Raw genomic sequence first — 16,204 nt, forward strand, 5'->3', positions numbered from 1 at the left:
TATCTGCTAAGCCGATAAGCCGCTTAAAGCCGCTAAACTGTCAATGGGCTTGCTTCGCAAGACGAAAAAACCACTAGACGAAGAGACTCGTGGAACGGATTCTTTTCGTCTTGTGAGGCACCACTGTATAGGATCACAGTGTAACGGAATAAAAGTAAAAAATAACAGGAGGCGTTCCTGGACAACTTTGCAGAAAATTTAAAGGTAAGTTGCCAGTTTTCCGTCTATTTCATTTTAATTTGGAGCGGTGAGGGAGAGAGTGTAAGTGTTACACACACAACCCTAGCTAGCTATTCCTTCTTCCTGCCAGAGCTCCTTGTGCCCCACCCGAAGGTATTCCTGAAGGACCGAGGATCCTCCAGAGCAATATTCCAGGGGCTATAGCTATAAAGATAAATCAGCCCCCGGGTATAATTCATGTAGGCTCTTTGGATTCCAGAAAATGATTTTCAAGCCAAATAACACATGTGAACCTTTAGGGTTATTGGAGGAGTATTTTCAGTTTGTGAAGCTCTGCTAGAGTTTACAAGCAGCTTTTTTCAATTCAAAGCATTCTTGCAGCTATGATGAGGCTACAGATTAAAACTGAAGTTGATCTTAATCTTAAGCTTGGCTCACGCCTTGATAGTTTCATTGATGTAGGAAAGATAGTGGATTTTCCTTGAATCTGAATTTACATCATTGGTTTGTCAGTCACCAGTTTTGTACTGTGGGACAAATGTCATGACTGATCAGAACTGATGTACATTTTTCCTCTGCAGAGTTTCAATATTTTCCTTCTTTATATAAGTCAATATTTTTATATATTTATTACATTGATATCCTGCTTTTCTTCCAAGGACTGCAAGGTGGCACACGTTGTTCTCCCCCTTTCTACTTTAACCTCTCAACAAGCCTATGATACAGATTAGTCTGGATTGCACCCTTCCGACACCCTACATCAAATAGGGTGGTATTGAGATTTTTTTTGTCACATTACCTTGGGGAAGCTCTGCCATTCCATGCCAAAACACGTCCTATGTTAGGAGCACATCAGCTGAAGATACCCCATTTGTGAGTGACTGTAGAATATCTGATTTATTTTCTTTTTATGTGATTGTTTATCCCCTTCTGAACCAAATCATTCTGAAAACCCAAAACTGAGTACTATTATGTCTAAATAGGCTCAGGTCTCATTCACCTGCTTTAACCCTTCTACTATCTCTCTTCGGCGATCACTCGTAGCCGAGTAAGATTGTCTTCCATGAACACGGTTTTAACCATGAGTCTGTAAGTAACTGTGGAGGCCAATTCTGGATCCACACGTCCTTCCACAGCAGGGACATAGGTTTCCGGTGGGAGTTGATAATGATGTGGATTTGCCAAGCGTGCCTTCCTCTTAGCACGTTTCTCCCTTGCGTCCTGAGTTTGAGTGTCTTCAAAGCCCATGACACCTTTGGTAAAGGCTGTTCTCCAATTGGAGCGCTCGCAGGCAAGTGCATCCCAATTGTTGATGTTTATACTACATTTTTTTAGATTTGCCTTGAGACAGTCTTTAAACCTCTTTTGTTGACTACCAGCATTATGCTTTCCATTTTTAAGTTCAGAATAGAGTAGTTGGGAAGGATCCAGTAATTACAAGTTGGACTTTGGCTGCCTATCCCCTGACTCAGATGATTTTGTCCTTGTCCAGATCTAGGCACTGGTTGCCTTTTTGTGCCTCATTATAAAGTTGGATGTGTGCGCCTTCTGTTACAGTTACAATATTCAACAGATTGCAGTGGATGACAGTATTCTGTGAACCCTTAACTGGGAGTAGGCTCCATGGAACATAGTGCAACTTACTTCTGGTTAAACATGGATTTCAAGTTTTAGGATGTTTAAGCCCAACTCTCTAAAGAGGTTTAGTTTATTACACTGCAATAAATCATATGCCTTTGCGTTAAAAATTTGCAAATGGTTACCAATTCGGCAAAAATGACACAAAACAGATTAAAAAGAGTAAGTTTATAAGGAAAAAGGTAATGTCATCATGTGATTAGTACCAAAAATATTTTAACAGATAATCCCTCATGAACATACATTGCATTTAACAAAAATATAAACTACCATTTTTTCTTACAAAAATATTAAAGGATTGAATGTGGCAGTGATCAAATTAACCTATTACAGTGACAATTACCCCATGTTTCTTTCCTGTTTGAACTGGATATTCTTTGTGCTTTTCCCATTCTTCATCGTCGGTATCCTGTTCAAATGTTTCTGGGTAAATAGGGAGCTTATCTTTGGGACACTCTTCATAATAGCTTCTGACATATTTCCCAACAAACCAGCCTTTGAATTCCTCAGGTTTTCTACATTCTAAACCATGGTAGTGAACACTGTAGTGGTGCTTCAACCAGTAGAAAAGATAATGAATGTTGTAGTCACATCTCCAAGGATTTTCTCTAAGCCACAGTATTTTCAAAAAGTACAAATCTTCTAATACTCCATATTCGAAATTTTGCAGGGAGTTGTTTGATAAATCCAATTCTTCCAGGTTCATGAGTCCTGCAAATGCAGCTGTACAAAAAATGTAAACACTAGGATTACATATCTACTGCGTAGGAATAACAACAACCATAGAGATATGTGTTAGTACCATTAAACCTTGGCTGAGATTCACTGTGGTTGTGTTTTAAAGAAACAAGAGAGGCACAATGTTCTGAACATTATTGTGAGTCTTCTGTACCAGACCCAAAATAGAGATTAACAGTGTAATCCTATACAAATTTATCTAGGAGTAAGTTGTATTGAATTCAGTAGGCTTGCTTCTGAGAAGACATGCATAATATTGCACTCTAAAACAATCTGATTAATCAGTGACTGTTGTTGCTTCCCATAGGTGGAATTCTCTTAGATTTGATAGATATTCAACTGCTATTTCTTACTATTTCATAATTATTAAAAATGACATTTTGAGGAAATGAGCCACCTTTTGTATCATGAAAGCATTTATTAAAACTCACTATAGTTTGATATATCATAATAAAGTTTACTCACCTGGGTCTATGTGAACTATTCCATTACTACTGAGGTTTAATACCTTCAGGTCATTCATGTCTTCAAATTCCTTGGGTCGTAGCTGGTTGATTTTATTGTTAGATAGATCAAGTTTAACTACATCTGGAGGGATGTTACCGGGAACTTTCTTTAATTCTTGAGAAGGAAAGAAGAAATATATATACATATATATTATGGAAAGCCATAGTCCCCGCCACAACATAGTTTTCCATCTATCCATATACCAACATAGACTACTCATGTGCATTCTTGAGTCTTCTTTTGTTTTTAAAAGTTATTCTCTTCTATTTATACCCCACCTTTCTTCCATTATGGAATCCCAGGTAGCATACATGTGGTTCCTACATGGTCTCTCATCCAACACTGACCAGACTCACACCGACTTAGCTTCAGTAAGGTGGTAGCCTCGTGTGCATATCCTATTCCCAAATACATTGCCCATTACTCCTTTAGTTTTTGTATCACCAACTTCAGAGAATCAGTGTACCCACTGAGAGTTTGAAACAAAGTAAACCAACTGAGGTGCTAAAGAAACCATCTTAAAAATCTACAAGTAGTACAGATTGTGCCAAAAAGTGTCCTTTCCATGTTGTAGACAATGTAGAGCATTGTTTTCTGGCTGCCTTATTGAATTACATTTTATGAAGAATGTTGCGATTGATTCACCAGTTCACACTGATGTTGCTATTGATTCTCAATTCACAACATTGAGAAGTTTGTCTTCCTCTGCACTTTGTGGCTTGGGTCACTTTTTAAAACTCAGCTGGTGCTATTTAGTTTGAAGATAGCTTGTGTGGTTGTCAGGTGCAGGGGTTGCAGTTTGACAGGTTGGTGGATGAATGGTCTTTTAGAGCAGGAGTTTGAATATGGATAATATTTTGCTGCCTTCCATATATTATTCCCTAATTTCTATTGTTTTTAAATTTGTTTAGGCAGGGGTGTACAAACATCCCTAAATCCAATCCAAAATTCATTCAAACTTTCATCTAGTATTTTATGTTCTGCTGCCATTGGTTTATTTTGCACAAATCTTTTTTCCATTTAATAATCTGCTCATGCCAATATATGAACATTTTAAACATTTTTAGCAGTTGAATTCAGATGTTTCTTCCTACTTTGCTAAAGAGCTTTGGAATGTAACTGAGGAGTACAGATAAAGTCTACAGGTAACAAAAGAGATAACTTCTTTCCATTTGAAAATAGCAATAATGAACAATGCAGTTCATTGGTTTTTAAAATTCAAGTAGAAACAAATTAAGGCCTCAGACCTAATTCCACTTACTTTGAATACAATGAGGTTTATTTCTGAGTAGACGTGGGTCAGTTACAAGACATGGGGCTTGAAAGATAAATTACTCTAAATTATTTTTATTCTAAATTAATTTTCTTGTAGTCATGGGTGGTAGGTAGATGCAGGCTTCTCTATAGGATGGCACAATTTGTTTGATTAAACCACTAATATTTCTGCTAAATGTATTATAGGGCTACACGCTCATCCTACTTCCAGGCTGCTTGCTTCTGACACACTTAAGGCACATATGCCCACTTTTGTTATTTTGTAATCAGGATGCTATAAGTTTTTATCATAAGTCTATTGATTATTATGGATAATAATAATAATGGATAATGGATAGGTGAAAAATTCCACTGCTTGGGCTAGATAAGCACCAACTGTAATCTTCTGCATGTCTACTGACAAGTAATTACTTGAATGCTATTTGTTTTACTGTCAGGTAACAGTCAAAAGGCTTACAGCCTAAAATATTTTTTAAAATATACCCCACCTTTCCATTACCTTGGGTAAAGTTTCATAATGATAACTTTAATGGTCATTAATCAGCAAATAAAAGGTAACATGTATTTGGCTTATACAAACCTTTTTTTCTGCAGTCCATTGTCTGTACAGGAAACATGTAGATGTGGCAGAGAGAAGAGTCAAATTCAGGTCTGATGGGTTTAGGTTTTGGAATAGGAGAGTCTGGTCTTTCCCCTTCAATGCACAGCTGCTCTGAATTTACTTGCTTGAGCTTTTGACCTTTTAGTTTTGTTGGGTGTACACATTTAGCATAATTTCCCAAGTTCCTGTTTCTTGGAAGCTGCAGCATCGTTATAAGAGTTTCTATTTGACAGTTGCAGTCCCATGGATTATCATACAGGCGTAAATAAATTAAAAGAGGCATGTAAATAAACACCTCCTCAGACAGGATTTTCAACTTATTGTGCTGCAGTAAAAGTGTAGTGAGTTTATTTAAACCGAAAAAAGCTTCATCCTCAATTTTTGATATCTCATTCTGTTGTAAATCTAGACTTTTTAATTTTGTGAACTTGGAAAACATGTTGTTCTTCAGCTTGCGAATTCTATTTCTTGCTAGGAGCATGTGTTTTAAATCTTCAGGCCAATCAGACAATACAAATGTCAGTTTCCTTTCTTGGCAATCTAAGTATTTGTCATGAAGATAGGTGTACACATCACATGGGGGGCCTGGGGTGTAGCGCTTGACAGTGCCCGATGCTCTTCTTAAGCCGTTTGACTTTCCATTATTTGCTTTGTTTCTTGAACTTCCATTTCTTGTCTTCCTAAAGTCAGCTGCTTTGCAAAAGAAAAGTAGTATTATAATTGTAACCACTTGCATCCTGACATCCAGCTGGTCCCAATTATTTTGTACAACAGCTGGAACAGTCAGAGTATTCCTTTGAAATCTGAGTTTGGAAGCCTTTAACTAGCGTGGTTCTGAATCAAGGAGGCACAGCAAGGGTTTGAGGAATCGCTCTGTTGGAAGAAAAGCAGAATATTAGTGAGATATTACCCTAGAATTAATAATAAAATATAATAATAATAATTTTATTTATACTCCGCCTATTGCCACTGTATTCTGCTCTGGTCAGACCTCACCTGGAGTACTGTGTCTAGTTCTGGGCACCACAGTTCAAGAAGGACACTGACAAACTGGAACGTGTCCAGAGGAGGGAAACCAAAATGGTCAAAGGCCTGGAAACGATGCCTTATGAGGAACGGCTAAGGGAGCTGGGCATGTTTAGCCTGGAGAAGAGGAGGTTAAGGGGTGATATGATAGCCATGTTCACATATATAAAAGGATGTCACATAGAGGAGGGAGAAAGGTTGTTTTCTGCTGCTCCAGAGAAGCGGACACGGAGCAATGGTTCCAAACTACAAGAAAGAAGATTCCACCTAAACATTAGGAAGAACTTCCTGACAGTAAGAGCTGTTCGACAGTGGAATTTGCTGCCAAGGAGTGTGGTGGAGTCTCCTTCTTTGGAGGTCTTTAAGCAGAGGCTTGACAACCATATGTCAGGAGTGCTCTGATGGTGTTTCCTGCTTGGCAGGGGGTTGGACTCGATGGCCCTTGTGGTCTCTTCCAACTCTATGATTCTATGATTCTATTCTATAATTCTATTTGGCTGGGTTTCCCAAGCCACTCTGGGTGGCTTACAGCATATATAAAAAAATTGTAAAACATCAGACATTAAAAATTTCCTGATACAGGGCTGCCTTCAGATGTCTTCTAAAGGTCAGTTGTTTATTTCCTTGACATCTGATGGGAGGGCATTCCACAGGGCAGCCGCCGCTACCAAGAAGGCACTCTGCCTGGTTCCCTGTAACTTTGCTTCTCGCAGTGACGGAACCGCCAGAAGGCCCTCAGAGGTGGACCTCAGTGTCCAGGATGAACAATGGGGATGGAGACGCTCCTTCAGGTATACTGGGCTGAGGCCAATTAGGGCTTTAAAGTTCAGCACCAGTACTTTGAATTGTGCTCAGAATTGTACTGGGAGTCAATGTAGGTCTTTCATGACTGGTGTCCTAAATTATAGTGAATTAAAGCTGACATTTCAATATCTTTTCCATAATAATCAGCACATTGTGTATTGAAAATAATTTCGGCTGTGATAATAATGGTGAGCTTCCCTCCTAAATGGAGATATAAATTATTTATTTATTATCAAATGATGATGATGTCACACACCATTATACCTGATACAGTATCACCTGATACAGGGAACTCAGGGAATGAATTTGTAAGGGCATTTAGGCCAACAAATGGAACCCAATTAGTTTTGCCATAGTCTGATGATTATTGGCTTGTAGTAAACATGGAAGCAGCCGTTTTCATTAGTGACAGCAGTACTATGGAATGCCCTTCTTGGCTGAAATATGCAATGCCCCATCAGTATTGGCATTCCATTGACTCCTGAAGATACACCTGCTTATAAAGCATTTCCCTGATCTCCTGACTTTCATCGCTTGTAGTAATTCGATTTGTTTTGTTTTTAGGATGGCTCAGTTTTTTTGGTTTTTTATTAGTTTTTATGGGGGGGTTGTGGTACAAAGCAAACGGAAAAACAGGGAACTGTACATCTGTTTTCTCCAAGTCAGTTCATAGTCTTTTTCACAGTTCATCGCATGGGTAGGTTCTTTGTGTATTTATTTATTTATTTTTATTGATATTGTGAGACGTTAGTGGTTCCCAAGCTTGGTTGGTTGTGTTTGGTAATAATTGTTGTTGTAACTCTTATGCTGTTTTAAGGGGTTTGTTATATATTTTAATTATGGGTATTTTAATGTAGCTGTTTTACAGTGCATTTTTATTTTTGGTAGCTATATGTTTATTCTTGTTATTTTGCTGTTGACTTTATTTGTTTGTGAACTGCCTTGTATTTCTTGAAATGAAAGCGAGTGAATGGGAATTACATTGAATTTCATTTGCTCTCTTAAACAAGTGTTAAGTGATGGACACTGGGAAAAGAAATCCTTCCTTCCCGTATAAGTTAATAGTCTGAAATAGCAGTGACTACACAGGAAAGAGACCTTGGGTCTTTGTGGATAGCTTGATTAAAATGTTGACCCAGTGTGTGGCACCTTTGAAAAAGGTGAATTCCACATTAAAGATAATAATACCCTGTTACTGGTTTACCTGGTGGTCATTGTGGCCTGACATGACTGTTGGGCAAGGAGTAGGAAGCATCAGGAATCTGCCTGATGTGGCTGGGCAGGAGGGCGGAGTCTGGCAGTGGAACTGGAGTTAGCTAGCACCATGAGTGGTCAGAGGTGATGGGAGTCATATTGTCTGGCTCCCAGGGAGAAGGGCTTCCAGCGCAGACCAGAGAAAAGACTATGAAGGTTTGGTCCACCCTTGGAACATAGAAGATGGACCTGCCCAGCCTGTCCACTGCTGATGCTGCTCTTGAACCTCTGGCTTTCCATAGGCCAGAAGTTTTCCAGCGCTGGTTAACACTGACTGACAGCAGAGTTTCAGAGTCTCCACGGTTTCATATTTTCTCCTAGCTCAACCTAGAGATGCTGGGGATTGGACATGAGACTTTCTGTACACATGCAGAGCAGATGTTCTACCACTGAGCTTTGCCCTCTCATGATCTTATGATTCTTCTTAGCCTGCTTCTAAATATTTGCTCTACTGCCTTGTCTGGTACAATACCATGTTCCATGAAAATACTGTCTGGGATTGCAGCCTAATAGCATGGATGGGAAAGTGGCCCTCCAGATGTCATTGGACTCCATTTCAGTGTCTGCTAACACCATCAATGGTCAGAGGTGATGGGAGTCATGTTCAAGCAATATCTTGAGGTCACAGGTTTCTAATCTGTGGTGTACAGGATAAGATGTTGATTCACTCTGTCCTGTACATGTAGGCTGCAATCCTATACACATTTACCTGGGAGCGAGCCCCATTCACCTCTAGGTTCCAGTGTTATAGTAATATGATCTAGTTCTAAAACCAAATGGACAAAGAGGTTTGCCCAGTGGTCTGTATTATCTTTTCATCCTGGAGGCAAGGGGATCATAGGAAAGTGAGGCCATTAAACAAGATGGACCCATAGCATGGGTTGAGATGTCACAGGACAAAAAAGGCTTGTAATGTCCCTGTTCACTCATAGTATCAATACTCATTAAGTTTACATTCTTGACCCAATTAAGTCTAGGAGCTGTCAGAGGAGTGACATGCTGTCACAGGCATCTTGTCCAAGCCTCAACAGGGTGGCTTATCTTACTGTTTGAGAATGTGTGTTAACAGAGCAATAACTACACTCCTTTGGTGATGTGTGTGTAAGGGGGTGTCCCTGGAAAAAGCAAAACTATCTTTTAACAATGAAAACATTGTGTAATCCCAATGAAATGACATATCTCCAGTGTTACTGACCATTGGTATAAAATATATTTCATTCTTTCCCATTACATTGCTGATTTTGGGTTTATGTTACTGAAAACTGCTAGATATGCGCTGATGTTTTCAAGTAATGCAAGATACTAATTTGGTGTTATATTTATTTTAGCTCACTGTAAGAATTTGCAAGACTTAAATGTCACTGAATGCCAAGGGTTAAATGTAAGTATTCATACAACAAATTCGAAATAGCCTTAATGTAATTCAGATATAATAAATTTTAGTTCTAATTTCGATTTCTAGAGAAGACACAACATTTTTAAAATGAAAAGCTGTGCTCTATTTATGTAGCATAATATGGCTAAAGTCCAAATATTATGAAGTTTGAATAGGAAACCCATATGATTTCATGGTTTGTAATCAAGGAAAAGTGTATAGACTTCCAACTTCAGTCTACACTGGTGTGAGGAGCCTCCAGACCATGGGCCAAATATGGACCAGAAACAACAATTTAAGGAGGCCATTTTGAAAACCAAAAGAGGTCATTTATTCCACCTAAAGATTCTGGTTATCTTAGTTACATTTATATGTTGTATTATGTTAAGAATGTGGTTACAGTAGATGATGCTAAATATTATTATTGCATGTCCAATTTATTATCAGATGTCTAGGTATGCCGTTGAAGTATAGTGTGAACTGAAAAAATGCATCTGATATAGAGCCATATTATTTACTTTAAAAAATGAAGCCAATTTCATTTATGATTTTCTTTATTGAACAGGATGAACTAATAAGGCTTGTAACAGAAGGTTGCCCAGCAATCCTTTACTTAAATTTATCTCACACAGATATCACAAATGGAACACTAAGACTTCTGTCAAGGTAAAAACAATCTGTTTTATAAATAAATTCTGAATTTTAGTATAACAATAGAAGAAAGATTCCACCTTTATAAAGATCAGCTGCTCTCTCTCGCTGACTATCACTGTAATATGGAAACAAGTGTCCCCCAACTTTTTGGACCAAGAGACACATTTGAAATTGTAGGAAACTGGTGTGGGTGCCAGAAAACAACAACAATTTCACAGCAGAAAAGTTGGCAGTGCTGAGCCCCCCCCCCCAAAAAAAGGCAAACTACTACAACCCTCTCCCAAATAAAACAGTGATCAAAAAGCTGGGGCAGCACCCTCTCTCCAATAAAACATTGACCACTGGTTTTGAGAGACTTCAACATCCCTGCCAAGGCAACTGGCTCTGGGGTGGCTGAGGACTTCATGGCTGTGGTGGAACTGACAGTAATAAGGCTTGAGAATATGGACTGATAAAAACTTGCAGAGAGGGGACAACTAGGGGCCAGGGAGGTTATTATTGCCTCCTTGCAAGAGGGGGTGGTCCTTCCCTGCTTGAAGGAGGCAGTGGTAAAACCACTCCTCATGAAACCCTCCCTAGATTCAGGAAATCTAAGTCATTACCGGCCAGTTGCTAATTTCCCCTTTGTGCCCACAAACACAAGATATTCTCTGAGTCTGACAGATAAGGGGGCTGAAAATGACAGGTTCACAGCCCGATCCTATTGATACACTCAGAAATAAGTCCTATTGACTTTCTCCCAGGTATGTATGTATAGCCTCAGTTATTTGTACTTCTAAACAACAGATTGGGAAAGGACCATGAAATAAATTTGGTTAGAGCTAAATAGAGCACCATGATTACCTTATTATACACTTGCATCCTGATTAGGCACTTTGGAGCTATTTGGACAATGAAAGAGAACTGTGTTAATGGCATGTTTGATTTTACTGCAGTTTACCCCAAGACGTTTTAGTTAGTTAGTTAGTTATTCATTTATTTGGAATAGTTATAGCCCACCTTTCCAGTTCAATCAGTTAGGGCAGCTAACAAAGACAGCTATTTAAAAATACAGCCACAACAACAACATTTTAAAATTCAACAAAAGATGGACAGTTAAAACAAACAAAACAAAACAAAAACTTAAGTGGATAATCAGCAAAAAGAATTGCTGAAAAAGTTTTCAGGAGGTAGAGATGAAGCTGTATAGAATTACTGAGGTTGTGACAAATGTAAAGTAGGTGCTGCAGTTGAGAAAGCCCTCTCACCATGCATTGCATGGGGGTGATGCACATCAAAGCACCTCACCTAATGATGTCACCTAATGAGGTCAAGGGAAACAGGACCATGCAGGAGGAGATGGGCAGAACAAATCCTCTATGTCAGTGGTTGCAAGGCTATACTGGCAAATTAAATGCTTATCATATACCAGGGTTATCAAACTGAAGGAGGCAGTTCACATCTTCTAGAGGTAAATTGCAATGAATTTAATTAAAATAGGCCATTAAATCCGGTTCTCTGTTACTTTCCCTGAAGCTCACAATGTGCCTGATTAATCCCCTAATATGTGGATGCATGGTAAGACACGATGAGGGAAGGCTATAATAGGAAAGTGTGAGATACTGGACTTCTAAAAGGTTCTTGGCAGGAATTTCAAAAATACTGACAAGTCAACCCTTGTGAAACATCTTCTAGCTGCTTCCCTGCTCCCTTCTGTACTATGCATATACTTTAAGAATCATAGACACAACACAAGCTAGTCTAAATCTTATGTCTGAAGCTCCCTACCAGTTGTGAAGCATAAGGCTCCCTGAGTTCAGTGAGACTTCTTGTATTGGGAATTTGCAGCATTCCAGATGTTGTTGGACTATAACTACCATCATCTCTGATAATGGGCTATGTTCACTAGGGCATATGGAGGGCCACATGTTTTTTATTCAAGTTCCACATACCTATCTTGCACCTAGGCCTCACCAGCACCAGAGATCAACAAAGTGGAAGTACAGTGAACATTGAGAGGAAACAATAATGTCCTCTTGGGTTTCATTAGACAGAGGCAAGGGAAACCTGAGTGTCATTGGACATGCACTGTGGACTTTAAGAAGGCTGATTTCCTTAACAAACTTGAGGAACTACTGTGTGAGATCCCACTGTACAGTGGTACCTCAGGTTACATACGCTTCAGGTTACATACCCTTCAGGTTACAGACTCCGCTAACCCAGAAATAGTGCTTCAGGTTAAGAACTTTGCTTCAGGATGAGAACAGAATTCGTGCTCTGGCGGCTCAGCGGCAGCAGCAGCAGGAGGCCCCATTAACTAAAGTGGTGCTTCAGGTTAAGAACAGTTTCAGGTTAAGAACGGACCTCCGGAACAAATTAAGTACTTAACCTGAGGTACCACTGTATGTTAGAAATACTCAAAGAGAAGGGAGTCCAGGATGGATGGAAGTTTCTTAAAGGTGAAATATTGAAGGCACAAATGCAGATGATTCTAACAAGAAAGAAAAATGGGAGGCATTTGTTGGTAAACATTTTTATAAACAACTTGGATAATGAAACTGAGAAGATGATCATCAAATTTGCGCATGACACCCAAACTGGGAGAGGTATCTAATGCTGTAGAAGTATTGAAGACAGAATCAGGATTGGAGATTACCTTAACAGAATGGAGAACTGGGCCCAAACTGCCAAAATGAAATTCAGTAGGGATAAATGTAAGGTTCTACACTTAGACAGGAAGAACCAGCTGCACAATTATAAGATGGGGGACATCTGGTCTGGGTGTAGCACATGAGAAAAGGTCTAGGGGTTTTAGTAGACTACAAGCTTAACAGTCAACAGTGTAATGTAGCAGCAAAGAAGCTAATGCTATTCTAGATTGCATAAACAGAAATATAGTGTCCCAATCATGGGAATGTCATAGTACTGCTCTATTCTGCCTTGATCAGACCACACCTGGAGTAATGTGTTCAGTTCTGGGCATCACAATTTAAGAAAGATCTTGACAAGCTGAAACGTGTGCAGAGGAGGCAACCAATATGATCAAACATCTGGAAACCAAGCCTTCAGTATGTTTCACCTGGACTCCTTCCTTATGCATTTCAACTGGTCATAATTTGCTTGAATGAAAGAAAGTATGTTATATAGGTAGTTTGTTAAATAGCTAATTTGTTCTTTGTGCCCATGTTCCTGTGTGTACACCAGCAAATGAAAGCTGGGTTAAATCTTGCTGTGAGCTAGAATCAGCTCTAGTATGACAATCCCCTTAAATGTCTGATCTGTATAGTTTTATATCCTTATGCCATTTTCTAGTGTCCAGTGTGGCCTAGTGGTATTTTCAAAGTAGCCTCCAAGTTCATAAAGCCTTTTCAAATGCTGACATTTCCCCCTGCAAAAATAATATTCCATTTAAATATAGCTAAATCATCTTTTGCTTCTCTGTCTCAGCACTAATGTGTTTGGATCAGTGTGAATGAACTTTCTGTTTTCAGCATACCATATTGTAGTTTTCCTATCTGAACTTTGCAAAAGTTATATCGCCTGCCAAGCTATGTTGTCCTAATCACATTATCTCCTGCAACCACAAAAAGAAAACAAGCAAACAGCTCAGATTGAAATTTCCTTTAAGACCCCTCCCACAAAACCCTTAGTTTTTGCACCAGTTTCCTGTTGTTGGCAGTCTCAACTAGGTGCAGCTTATGTACTATGTTATATTTTAACACAATTCTTCAGTAACATTTATAAATCATACAGTTGGTGATGTTGCTGGGCCAAACAAAGCTCATTCATTGTGAGCCTGCACTTCCTTAATAAACATTATCCCCACTTTGAACCCTCCTTTTCTGTCGGTCTGATTGGCTACACTCAGTCAGGGCTTTGAAGAGACTGACACAAAAAGCACTGCCACGTGAATGCCAAGTATAGGGGATGCAATACATCCCATATGTTGAGAAATCTAATAGAGCATCCCTCCAAGGGAAATAAAATAAAAGGTAACCTAATCTCCCTTCTCTTTGAAAGGTATGCACACACACATTTTCATAGAAATATATTGTTGTAAAAAGCTTGTTTCAATTCAGCCATGCATTTGGGACTTCTGAATACTTATTTGTTTATTACATTGTTATATTAACAGACACCTGAAGTCTAGAAGAACAAAGTCTAATTAAAACCCATTGCAGGGATTGGCCCTATGATCCTCCAGATGTTGCTGTGGTACAACTCCCATCATCTATGACCATTGGCTGCGCTTGGCTGGGACTGATGGGAGCTGGGAGTCCAGCAACATCTATGCGACCACAGGTTCCCATTCTTGTCATAAAGAATATTAGATACTGACTAGTACAAGCTAAAGCATTTTAACTTTGGCGCGAGAAGATGAGAGAGAAGATGAAGTCTGTTACCATTCATTGTTACATGTCATAATGATGTACATACTGAGAATATAATCCACAGTGTGTACCCCTAAAAATTAATGTGCTATTACTGGAAGATCTTAGGTGTTTATCTTCTCACAGAAAAGTTTATCTGAATGCTTTACCTGCCTTTTTGTCTTAATAAAAAAAAAAATATTTACTGTTTATATTTCTTTCCATATGTCTTTAAATTTAACCCTTATTATCTGCAAAGTTTTCCCTCTCTTATTCATTAAGAACACAAAAGTCCAAGTCTTACAAGCAGTGGTCATGACGTCATACACTCATCATGGTGGGTGTTCCCAGCTTGGCTTTTGCTGACTTGTGAAGTTGCCTTAAATGTTTTCCTGAACTAAAATTTCTTGCAGAGCATGTTGTCTACTCCTAATCATACAGTGTATTTTTTCTTCTGCAAGCTTTCATTTGTGGTAATTGTGGCATTGCATCTCTTATTTTAGTTCAACTACTATATAATTGTATAAAATTAATACTCTTCAGTATGATAATGCCTAAATATGTATTATAAAAATGAAGTTGTAGAGAGTACAGTTTCAGAGTATTCATTTGCTGTGCATATTGTCTAACCAACTTCCTTTGTCTGTCACTGGATATATGTTATAAACGTTTCCTATTAATAAGTCACACAGTGCAATCCCGTGCATATTTACTCAAAAAATGTCACCATGCTCAATGAGGCTTACTTCAGATATAGCAACGTATTACAGCTTTAGGTTGTTATGCGAGCACACAACTATTTTGTATTTTTGTTTTGTTAGAATAGCTGTGTCAAACCTTAATGGAAACAATTACACAAGCAGGGATGGTTTAACATTATGTTTAATTTTTTATGCCTTTAATATCCTTTGATAGAGTTCTGGTTTTCATTTTGAACACAAAAAGCTTAAAAAACAATGTGAAGTTAATGTTACAACTTGGTCCTTAAAATCTTTGAGAGTCATATATTTCTAATTTAGTGCAAACGTTTGAGTTTACAACCAAGGAAAATCATTTTAAAATCAGGTTTCATTTAAGATGACTTTGATTCGTGAATAATCTTATTAAACAGTGTAAAGTACATGCAACAAAGAAAAGTGAAACACAGCTTTTTTTGTATTCAGGCAAAGTGAATATTCCCATTAAATTCCAGTATCCACCCATGTTCTTAGAAAGCTTTTTAGCTACAGTATCAAATTGCACCAGAAATCTGTATGCAACATCTTAGTAACTGACTTCTTCTTTTATCTGGCATAGGGGATGCCCCAATTTACAGTATTTAAGTTTAGCTTATTGCAGAAAATTCACAGACAATGGTTTACTGTACCTCGGCTCTGGAAGAGGTTGTCACAAGCTCATCTACTTGGATATTTCGGGCTGCCTCCAGGTTTGCATTTCAGTTTTCTTTTTCATATTGTAGCGAAGCGATTCCTTTAGAGAACTGACGGCACCAAGCACTCATGGTATAATCAAGTAGTACAGGCACTGCAGCAAAGTTTTGAGAGGTTTTAAATTACATTACCACAGCTGCTTAAATTTTCCTGAGGAATAGCACTATAGGCTTTTGGCTTTTGTCCAGTGGGCGTCTTTAACTATAAACAGCCAGTCCTTATTGCATAATGAAAGCATGCATTGCTGTTGGAGGTGGACTTAAAACATGCTTGCTTTGTGCTTTTGCTTCCATACGTACAATTTGCAGACATTAACAATACTCAAGGGTCCTCTGCTGAGCAAACAGAAATAAAGCTCCTGAAAAGGAAATCA

General features: G+C 38.6%; 2 protein-coding genes across 3 annotated transcripts in view; one reads left to right on the plus strand and one right to left on the minus strand.

The window, feature by feature from the left end:
• The window catches only part of FBXL13 (F-box and leucine rich repeat protein 13), a 94,439-nt gene that overhangs the window by 20,844 nt on the left and 57,391 nt on the right, over nt 1–16,204 (plus strand). For both annotated transcript variants that reach the window (XM_081879123.1, XM_081879122.1), the window contains exons 10-12: nt 9,352–9,404; nt 9,964–10,064; nt 15,698–15,827. In XM_081879123.1, the coding sequence (XP_081735249.1) occupies nt 9,352–9,404; nt 9,964–10,064; nt 15,698–15,827 (284 nt within the window). The remainder of the gene's footprint in view (nt 1–9,351; nt 9,405–9,963; nt 10,065–15,697; nt 15,828–16,204) is intronic.
• On the minus strand, nt 1,972–15,908 carry LRRC17 (leucine rich repeat containing 17). Its single transcript, XM_081879182.1, has 4 exons — nt 15,768–15,908; nt 4,919–5,812; nt 3,022–3,177; nt 1,972–2,541 (listed from the first exon to the last, which is right to left on the minus strand). The coding sequence occupies exons 2-4, from the start codon at nt 5,673–5,675 to the stop codon at nt 2,138–2,140; spliced, it is 1,317 nt and encodes a 438-aa protein (XP_081735308.1). The 5' UTR covers nt 5,676–5,812; nt 15,768–15,908; the 3' UTR covers nt 1,972–2,137.

This window comes from Podarcis erhardii, assembly GCF_964252035.2.
Source record: "Podarcis erhardii genome assembly, chromosome: 10".
Lineage (NCBI taxonomy): Eukaryota > Metazoa > Chordata > Lepidosauria > Squamata > Lacertidae > Podarcis > Podarcis erhardii.